Genomic DNA, 9,773 nt, shown 5'->3' on the forward strand with positions numbered 1-9,773 from the left:
CCAGGACAAATGCCTTCGCCCTCCGTGAACTCACTGCACACACCTCCCCATAAACTGGAAAGGAGTTCCTTATTCCTCTGCTCTCCCATAGCACCGGATATATTTATTTCATTCTGCTTGTCTTCAAACTAACTGTGCACCGGTCTGTCTCCCCTTGTAGCCTGGGCCTGCTGGGGATAGGATCTGGGTCTAATTCATCTTTGTCTTCTCTGAAGCATGTAATCTGAGGTCCTTAACATAGTAGGTCCTTAACAGATAGCTGTTGAATTGATTTTTCCCCCCTTATTTGGAAACCTGTTATGAAGAGGACCATATTCCTAGTGGATTCCTTCAGTGAGGTGGGTAACAATGATTCTTAGACTGGGGCGGGACACCCCACCTCTTTACCCCTAGAGAGCTTTGAAGCTGTCCAGCATCGGTCCTCTATATCCCTCACCCCTCCAAACGCCACTCTCCCTCCCCCAGAGAAGGCAAAAGACAATTTTAATTCTTTATTTGAAACAAACAATTCCAGAGACAGAAGGTTAGTCGTGACAACAGCTTCTCACTACAACACAAGGGTGGGCATGGCTCACTGAAGGGACAGGCCAGGCGCCTCAGAACAATATATACAGTTTAAACAGTGGCTAAACTGGTGACAGTTATAAAAACACAAAAAGGAGGCTGGGGAACAGCAAAGCCAACAGGGAAAGAACTGGGTACCCCCTTTGCTGGACGCTAATAGATTTCTGGAACTACAAAGGCAAGATGGGGAAGAGAGATGTCGGCAGCGGGGGCGGGACCCCTGCCCACAGCTCCTCACCTATCCTTTGACCACAGATCCCATCCTGCACGACCCAGGGCCCGCCCCCCCAGGCTTGGCCTGGCTCTTATGACGGGGGAAGAACAAGAGTGGGGAACCCAGCCCCAGTCCAAGTGAGAAGGTAGTTTTTGCATTGGGAAACTCTGTCCATTGAACTAAAGGGAGGCAGTCACAGAAGGGGGCTAAGCGTGTTGACACCATGGCTCATGCCAACCTAAGATGGCAGAGAGAGACAAACACATAAACCAAGGGGATAGGAGTCGGCTCCCCATGCTTAGAGTCATTCTCTGCCTTTGAGGGAAAGAAAGCATTTGGAAGTTTTTAAACGCGCAGCACCAGGGGTTGGTGCTTGCAGGGGCAGGGAAGGGGAATACAGTGGCGAGCGGTTTTCAAACACCAGTTATCTCATGGGAGGGGAAGAGCATCTAGGCTCTGTGTTGTAGGTAGACGGACCCCTCATTACTTTCAGATCTTTCCTTTAAGACCCTTTAGCGTGGTACTGCGGAAGAGTAGAGAAGAGAGTGGGCACAGGGCAGAGAAGGCAGCTGGGTTTCTTCCCTTGGCCGAACCTAAGAATGGGGAGCTTTACCTATGTGGGATGGGTCGGGAAACCCAAAGCCAACAGGATCACCAGAGCTATGAACACTCCATCCAGAGTCTGGCCCCAGGAGAAGGGGTTTACTCTGAAGCATAAAGAAAGTGGCCTCACCGGGTTTTGCCCATCACTGGGAGCCCAGCCCCTGAGGACAGAGGACTGGGACACTGGGGTCGTCAAGTGGTAATGGAAGAAGGTAAAAGCCAGGGGTTCCTAGGGAAGGCAGGGAATGGAGGAGGGCAGTCGGGGCCCTTCAGAATGAGTAGCATTGGTTCCCGGGCCAGGCGCCCTGTGGGATGCGGCCCCAGGACAGATATTGGCGTGAGAGACAGACACGGACAGCACACGGGCTCAGTCCAGGTCTTGCTCCCCAGGACGACCCAGCTCCTCATAAATCTCCCGCACAGCTAGGATGCGATTGAGCATACTCTCCAACATGCTGCGGTCCATGGGGATGACAGAGTACCAGAGAGGGGACTCCGCGATGCAGGACCGCTCAGGTTGCAGGTAGAAGACATCATTGCGAGTCCGGAGGCTTTCAGGACTGCCATGGCGGGGAGGGGGTGGGGGGAGGGGGTGGTAGGACAGAGATCAGTACCAGGGCGAAGTAGACCCCTGGGGTCCCCATGCTAACGTCATTCCTGCAAACCCTCCAACTCACCATTTGGAGAGATAGAACTCATAGAACTTGACCGGGCAGCGGAGGGGATTCATGCGGTTCTCACGCTGCTCTAAGATAGGGGCTTCGTCTTCTCTCTTCCGTTTCCCGGGACCCGTGTCTGCGGAGGAGGCAAAGGACCCAGGGTCACTGAAAGCGCAGTGGCGATGAACCACCTCCAAGAGCACGGTCCAGGGCACAGAGGGCCTCGGGACGCCAAACACAGTCTCATAGAGGAGTAAAAGCAGAAGAGTCAGTCAGTCTCCCCACACCAAGCAAACGTCGTGGCCGGCCGGGGGGGGGGGGCGGTTTGCTCTGCAGGTCTCCCTGGTTCTCACCACCAAAGCCTCTCTTTATAAAAATCTCCCCCAAATTGATTTCCTGAAGAAGTCATCTCAGAAGTGATGCACACATGCTCACAAAACAGGCCCGACTCTGCAAGGCTGGGCTGGCTTTCCAGGACAGAGAAACAAGCCACGGTCCCGGCCCCTGGTACATTAGACCAGGGGGAGGCTTGGGTCCAGAGCAGCGACCTTGGGAACTGCACTCGGATGGGACGGGACTCCAGGGCCAGAATGGAAACGGAGGTGTGGTTTCTGTCACGCCCAATAGCAAAGAGCCAGAGAAAGCCTTTCATTCATGCCATCAACTCTCCCCCACAGCCACACACATCCAACGGCTTCCTACCTGCCCCCCCCCACCAAGAAAAGGAGATTGCCTGGAAATGAGAAAAGTCAGGACACAGGCAGGCAAGTGACCGCTCATCAGGGCAAGAGCCACAGGCCCGCGGATAGCGGGGCGGCTGTTTGCGCCTGCTCTGCAGACATGGCAATGGAAGGGCAGGAAAGCCGAGGAGAGGGCCCAGCCAGCGGTGATGGTGGGGCCCCGAAGGTGCAAGCAGGGAGGGGGAAAGATAAAGGAGCAGGGGCAGCCTCATACCTCGCCCTTTTCTCTGGCGGACGGGGGCATAGTAGCGGATGCTCACCACCTTGGTGGTGCCCCGAGGGGTGGTACACTTGCGCGACTGCCGCACTACGTTGGTGAAGGAGAGCTGCATGTGTTCCTCGGCTGTCTGGAGCCCAAAAAACTTAGTGTTGAAGAACATGAGCGTGTTGAGGAGGACAAAGGGCGAGTAGACCCCCAGCTGCTTACACTCCCAGAGGTGCTCTTCCTCCACCCGAGAGAACACCGTATCTGCAACGGTCAAGGGGGAGAAACCCGTCAGAGGTGATCGACTGCCCATACCTGACCACTTCCGATCCCAGATGTCCTGCTCACAAGCACTTTCCACACTGTACCCATTCACGGAAGATCAAACCCTGATACTCTGCTAGAGTAGATGGTGGAACCGGGTTGTTGTTTTTGTTTTGAGTAGGCTGTGTGCCCAGTGTGGAGCCCAATGCGGGGCTTGACCTCACGACCCTGAGATAAGTCCTGAGCTGAGATTAAGAGTCAGACACTGGTGGGAGGGGGCACCTGGGTGGTTCAGTCGGTTAAGCATCTGCCTTTGGCTCAGGTCATGATCCCAGGGTCCTGGGATCAAGTCCCACATCAGACTCCCTACTCAGCAGAGAGTCCGCTTCTCTCTTTCTCACTCCCTCTGCCCCTCTCCCCCCATTTTCTCCCTTTCTCTTGAATAAATAAATAAAGTATTAAAAAAAAAGTCAGACACTTAACCGACTGAGCCACCCAGGTGCCCCGAACTGGATTTTTTTTATGGTTTCCACCTGCATTTGGAGCTTCTCTCACCAGCCTCAAGCAGGCAGGCAGATGTAAACCTCGGGGAGTCCCACAATGCCTTCTTTTCTCTCCTCACTTACCAACCAAACCCAGGCCACCTTTCTCAGACCCAGAGATAGCTCAACACACTAAGTCAAGTTCAAGGATGGGGGCCTCAGTTCCTCTAGCTCTGAACCCTGAGGCCCCCAGGTCCATAATTCCTGCCCTCCGAGCTTTTGTGAAGAGTGGCAGACCAAAGAGCCCAGGAATCTTGGAACGGTGTACTGAAAGACCGGAGGAAAGGGCAGAGGGATTGCTAAGTCCCTGTCCCTTACTGTTGGGGAGGAGCGTGGGCTGCCAGGTACTCAGAGACTTGTTGAGTTCTTGAACAAAAGTCAGGTAGTAAAGGTCCGTGAAGATGTTCACCATTCGGTTATTTTCCAGCAAGTACTGAGGAAAGAAAACCAAACGCACATAAAAAAGCAAGACTCCGGGTTCCAAAGGAAAGGCACAATGCTGAAGGCCCCAGGCATGACGACCTTGGCAATGAAGAGGCAGTGGAAAACAGCTGCTGGGTTATGTGACCCAGGGTGCCCTTCCCCAGGGATGCCCAGCACTCTGAGGTGCTGGGGCCTTGCTAGAAGAGGAGGGAGTTTTGGAGATGTGTCACAGCTGGTAATTCACCAGCCCAGCCCCCCTCATCACGTAATGCATGGCCGACCTCTCCCAGTGGGAACTTACCATCTCCCCACCACTCAAGGAACCCAGCTCCACCCATCCTTCCCTTCCTAGAATGGGTTTGAGGATTACCGAGCAGACCTGCTCAAGGTAGGAGACAGGGTGAGGAACAGGGAGTGGGACAGGATCATTTCTGGTGGGACCCGGCCTGCTCTGTCGAGAGTGATGGCCAGTGAGCCGGCTGCAAGGGGTACCTGTTGGATGCCAAGACACAGATAGTAGATACTGTCGGGTTCGTATCGTTCACCGTTGGGTCGAGTGATTTCTCTCACAAACTGGGCCAGACCATAGTTGAGTTCAGCAGCGGAGCAGGCCAGAATATCCTCTTTGATGCGCATTGGTTTGGCTACAGTGATATGCAGTAGAGGTGGACGGGATTAAGAACACTCCACACAGAGAATTTCATTTCGCTCCATCGTTAATCCCTTCATCCCTCAGTTGCATCCAGCTCCAGAACAAACCCACCCATTGCAAAAAAAAAAAACCAAAAAAACCAAAACAAAAAAACCCTCAGCCTTGAAACCTAGGCAGCTTCTCCCCTTATTCTACAGCCCCTCCCCATCTTCACGGACACCCTTCGGTGATCACAGCTTTATCACTACTAGACACCCTTACCTACTCAGCTGAATTACAGCCCTGGCCCTCTTCCTCCCCCTCTCCCTCCCCCACACGCTCTCCTCTCCATAGGGTATCTTCCTCCCCTCCCCCCCAACTTACGGCCAAAACGCAGCTCATCCCCCTTGCTCGTCTCTCCATTGGCATATTTTGACTGCACCCAGCACTTCCAAGCATTGACACCATATGAATAGTTGAGTCCAGTACAGCTAGGCTGGCTGCTCATGGAGTCCCGGGAACAGCTCTCCGAAAGCACCAGCCGCTTTTGACCCTGGAGCGGGAGAGAAAGGAGAGGCGTGGCTGGGGCAAGGCTGGGGGCACCACAGAAGCTAGATGGCATAGGGTTGACCACCATGGAACCAGGGGACTGACATCAGAACACGGCATGCTTCCAGAGCACAGAGCCCCACGAACAGCCCCGATGACCTCGTGAACCGGGGAGAGAGAAAGTTCAGCTCCTTCTCAGTACTCACAATGGCAGGGAAAGGAGGGCAGGGAAGTCAAACTAAGGCTGCTGGCTTGGCTATGCGACCCTCCCCTGAGTTCTTTGAGCCCCCTCCCACTTCTGTGGACGCAGCACCCCAGCCCTCACCTTCCTCATGGTGCGGGGAAGGTCTTGTTCAGTAGACACGTCCTCGGGCCCTACTAGGCCGCAATCAAAGAGGAAGTCTACGCTGGGGTTAATGTCCAGAGGATCTGTTGGAGAGGAAAGGAAGAAAAAAATCAAGGTTTGAAGATCGCAACCCGGTAGTCCTCCCACCCTCCCCCTCCTACTTGCCCACGTGCATGGAGATGAGCCTCCTACACAGCTTCACTGTAGGCAATAGGAGCCAACAAAGCTATGCCAAGAACACACTCAGCGGCACACAGACACCAAGACTCACGATGTGAATGTTCATAACACCACTGAACTGCATACTTCAATGCGGGTAAGATGGTAAATCTCATGTTATGTGTTTTGCCATGATTGGAATAAAAAACAAGCAGCAAGACACAAATGTAAAATAGCGTGTGTCCCAGTATCTCTGGCGCTAGTCCCTGCATGAGCCCTCTGTCATAGGGTCACAAGGAACACTGTTTAGGGTCATGCTGAGGTCACGAGGGACACTCCTAGCCTGCTGGCACAAAGGCCCCTGTATTCCCTGGACACACTTTGCATCCTACTCACTCTTGGGGAAGTCGGCCTCCAAATCTTGCCCGGGCTCATCCAGGACATTGGCCATCTTGACGGCCATGGCCAGGACGTCATCTCGAGCTGGCCCGAACAGGTCACAGTCTTCCAGAAGCCCCTCTGCACTCTGGTTGCTCACAAGATCTGGGAGGCAGAGAAGGTGGCTTGGTCACTGCAGCTCCTGACTAGCGCCCTCACAGGCCTTCAGAGGCCGATCCCAACTACTCCCCAGTCCTGCTAAGGCACCAAGATCACCACACTCCACCCCGAGGCCGAGACAGACGGGTCGCACCCCGTGTCCCTCATCACCGCTGTCCGTGGCATACCACAAAGGTCAGATGAGGCCTTGTCTAACTCCTCAGCCTCTGCAATCATTTCTGCCATAGCCAGGATGTCAGCCTCCAAGGGGTTGGAAGGGATCTTCACCTTCAGCTCCTCAATGGTCTCCACAATCTTGTCTGTGCTCTCCAAGGTGGTGGGCAGGAACATGGGCACAGGCACCTGGAGGCGCAAATCCCAACTAGACACCAAGAAGTGCAGGCGCGAGGAAGAGGGGTGGCTAGTGAGCGCAAGGGGGCAGGCGGGTCTCAGGCCTGAGAGGGCAGGCGAGGCCGCGGCGAGCAGGGCAGGGGACTCACCGGGATGGGCATGGAGAAAGGCACCGGGACTTTCTGGCAGTACAGATGCATAGGCACTGGCACAAAAATGGGCACTGGGATGGGCAGCACGATCACCTGTGGCTTCCACTCTTCTGTGGACAAGAAAGGTCTTCTCAGAGCCTCCGTGAGGTCGGTCACATCTGGCCCGGGCCAGACGCTTGCTCGTCACCCCCAAAGGCTCGGTGTCACAAACCTGCCCTTGCACCAAAGGCTGACAGACAACTCTATGGTTCCAGGAACCATACGTGTGATACCTCAGCCACCTAAAAAAAACCCTGGTCTGGCTCCCAAGCACTGGGCTGGAGGCCTAGGACCAGGGAATGTAGCCCGGGATGTCTAGGTACCCTGGCTCACCTGTTTGACTCCCTTTGGACTTCATCTCCACCTTGCAGGAGACCCCCCGATTCTGCATCAGTGGTTTACACATGGCAGCTTTGTTTTTGCGGGGCGTTGCTGGGGGCGGTGGGGGCGGAGGAGGTGTCGAAGCGGTGGGAGCCGATCGGGTCTTTGCAGGGATCTGCAGAGACAAATGAATGTTAGTGCTGCCAATTTACCAGGCCCCCTTCTGAGGCCATCCACCCCCTCGGCTTCAGCCCTGACCTTGCCCAGATTCCCATTTTCCTCTGGGGTCTTCACTGTATTGCTGTTCTCCACTTTGGTTTGAGATGGTGTCTGGGGCTTTGACTCAGGAGACTGACCTAGAGATCAAAACGAATGCTCTCATCGGAGGAACCTTCTCTCCGTTTTCCTCGTCCCTGTCCTGGGAGGTCCATTATGAGGTGCACTAAATGTAAATGGGTATCGCAACTATCCCCTCCTCCACCCCAAGTCTAGTCTTCTCTAGGCCCTAGCAACAGAAGATTCTTTGCTCCTGGCTGCCAAGAAGATCAAAGAATAGTTTCCCCAAGAACCCACACTTTGAGACCTTCTGTGCAGATGTCCCTCAGAAGCCTGGGACCCCTGGAGCTGTGAAAGGGCTGAGGTAACATTCTAGAAACAACAGCCTTCAGTCTCACTAAAGGTAGAGCTTATGCCAACACTTTCTTGTCTCGGAAAACTAACCACAGCCCCCACAGGCCCCGTCCCACCTGGGTAGGTGCCCATTCCCTAAAAACACATCCTCGATAGAGACGCGGGAGACTCAAACTCTGAGAACCTTTAAACAAGGCTGCCCTTGGACAGCACGATCCAGAAGCTGCAAGGGAACACGGCGCCAGGAGCTCTGGCCAAGGATGAGGGGAAAGCCAGGGCGGGAGAAGAGGGGGGCTGGGCCCAGGGTTAGGAGAGTCCGGGCCAGTTCTAACGGAGCGGGTTCCCCCCGCCCCCCTGCCCGGGACTCACTGTTCAGGAGGCTCTCGGGCCCACTCTGGGTATCCAGGTTGGGTTGGTTCTGCTGGCTATAAAAGCGCAGCAGACATTGTTGGTTGCAGAAATGTCGGATCTGCCCGCGCCAGTGGATGGTCTCCAGCAGCTTCCCCTGGCGCTTACAGGCGTGGCACCGGGCAGCCTGAGGGTGTTGACAAGATGGTCAGCCCCACCTCCCTAAAAAACGTGCTGGGCCCTCTGCCCCCGCGGCAAAGCCCTCCGCGCTGCTCCCCTTGGGAGGCTGGGCCAGACGGAGCCCCCTCCCTGGAGATCAGTCCCCTCCCCGAGGCCTGTGCAACAGCCACCCCCCCCCCCCGCCCCCCCCCCCGTCCCTGCCGCACCCCTTACCTTGCAGTACCACAGCAGGTACTTGCTCTTACAGTCCTCGCTGCAGAAGTCCCAGGTGCTGCCGTCCAGCTGCTCGGTGACTCCACGCTGGCAGGTCTGGGAGCAGTAAGTACAAGTGATACAGCACAACCCCAGCTTCTTCGTGAAGTCCTGTTTGTACAGCAGCACACAGCCTGGGAAGAGGGCAAGAGGGAAGAGTCCAGAGACACAGAGATTGCCACGGCCCCCACTCACGGCGAGACCCGACCTTTTCAAGGTGGTCCGAGTAAAAGCTCCAACAGCCTCTGGGGCCTGAAGCCTTCAGATGGACGGATGGAAGGATGGACGGATGGACGGAGGGGAGGAGCCAAAGATCCGCGCCCCACAGGTCGCAGGGCAAGCCCTCCTCCCTTCCCTGCCAGCCCCTCGGGCTGTGAGGTTCAGGGCCTTCTGCCCCTTCCCCACCTCCTCACCTTCACTGCAGAAGCTCTTCTCCACCCCGCTGAATCGGAGCTTCTCGTGCAGGAGCTTCTCCTGCCGGCAGTGCTCACACTGGGACACCACTCCCCGGAGCCGCTTGAAGTCCTCACAGCAGTCCCGGCAGCAGAACTGGAACACCTGGTCCTGAGATGGGGGCACAGGGCAGGAGGACAGAGCTGTGGCTTCCAGACGTACCCGGAGCCAAGCGGAGGCGGCCCCTCAGGCGGTGGATTTCTGTCGGGGTGGTACGCAGGACGTTGGCGGGGGTGGGGGGGGTCTTACCTGCCAGTCCAAGACCTCAGGCTTGCCACTGAAGAGGCTGTGGCAGTAGTGACAGCTCAGGTGAATGCCCCCCTCGGGGCTTGTGCGCTGGAGGGAAGGAAGACAAGTAAGGGAGGTGTGTGGCAGTGGTGGTGGGGAGGGCGGGGGGGGGTCGGGCTTGTTCTTTGCTCTGCCCGGGGCCTACCTACCTACCCCAACTCTCGTACCCTCTCTGTCACCACACCCTTCTTTAATCCCTGGTCCAGGGTTTGGAGTACCTGGAACTTGGTCCAGCAGCTGGGGCTGCAGAATTGGTAGACTGTGCGATCAACCTTGTTGTAGTAACAGGGGTCAGAGAGGCTGCGGCGGCAGAAGCTGCAGGG

The 9,773-nt window shown here is 55.9% G+C and overlaps 1 protein-coding gene across 3 annotated transcripts in view; it reads right to left on the reverse strand.

The window, feature by feature from the left end:
• Positions 1 to 483: 483 nt before the first annotated feature.
• ZMYM3 (zinc finger MYM-type containing 3) overlaps positions 484 to 9,773 on the reverse strand; it is an 18,533-nt gene continuing 9,243 nt past the window's right edge. For all 3 annotated transcript variants that reach the window (XM_011237043.3, XM_002929052.4, XM_011237042.3), the window contains exons 10-25: positions 9,412 to 9,498; positions 9,123 to 9,273; positions 8,671 to 8,843; positions 8,299 to 8,464; positions 7,558 to 7,655; positions 7,312 to 7,474; positions 6,937 to 7,049; positions 6,625 to 6,799; positions 6,296 to 6,442; positions 5,720 to 5,823; positions 5,230 to 5,398; positions 4,707 to 4,858; positions 4,110 to 4,224; positions 2,995 to 3,249; positions 2,059 to 2,176; positions 484 to 1,941 (exon numbers count right to left, since the gene is read on the reverse strand). In XM_011237043.3, the coding sequence (XP_011235345.1) occupies positions 1,749 to 1,941; positions 2,059 to 2,176; positions 2,995 to 3,249; positions 4,110 to 4,224; positions 4,707 to 4,858; positions 5,230 to 5,398; positions 5,720 to 5,823; positions 6,296 to 6,442; positions 6,625 to 6,799; positions 6,937 to 7,049; positions 7,312 to 7,474; positions 7,558 to 7,655; positions 8,299 to 8,464; positions 8,671 to 8,843; positions 9,123 to 9,273; positions 9,412 to 9,498 (2,379 nt within the window). In that variant the 3' untranslated portion in view covers positions 484 to 1,748. The remainder of the gene's footprint in view (positions 1,942 to 2,058; positions 2,177 to 2,994; positions 3,250 to 4,109; positions 4,225 to 4,706; positions 4,859 to 5,229; positions 5,399 to 5,719; positions 5,824 to 6,295; positions 6,443 to 6,624; positions 6,800 to 6,936; positions 7,050 to 7,311; positions 7,475 to 7,557; positions 7,656 to 8,298; positions 8,465 to 8,670; positions 8,844 to 9,122; positions 9,274 to 9,411; positions 9,499 to 9,773) is intronic.

This window comes from Ailuropoda melanoleuca, chromosome X (genome assembly GCF_002007445.2).
Source record: "Ailuropoda melanoleuca isolate Jingjing chromosome X, ASM200744v2, whole genome shotgun sequence".
NCBI lineage: Eukaryota > Metazoa > Chordata > Mammalia > Carnivora > Ursidae > Ailuropoda > Ailuropoda melanoleuca.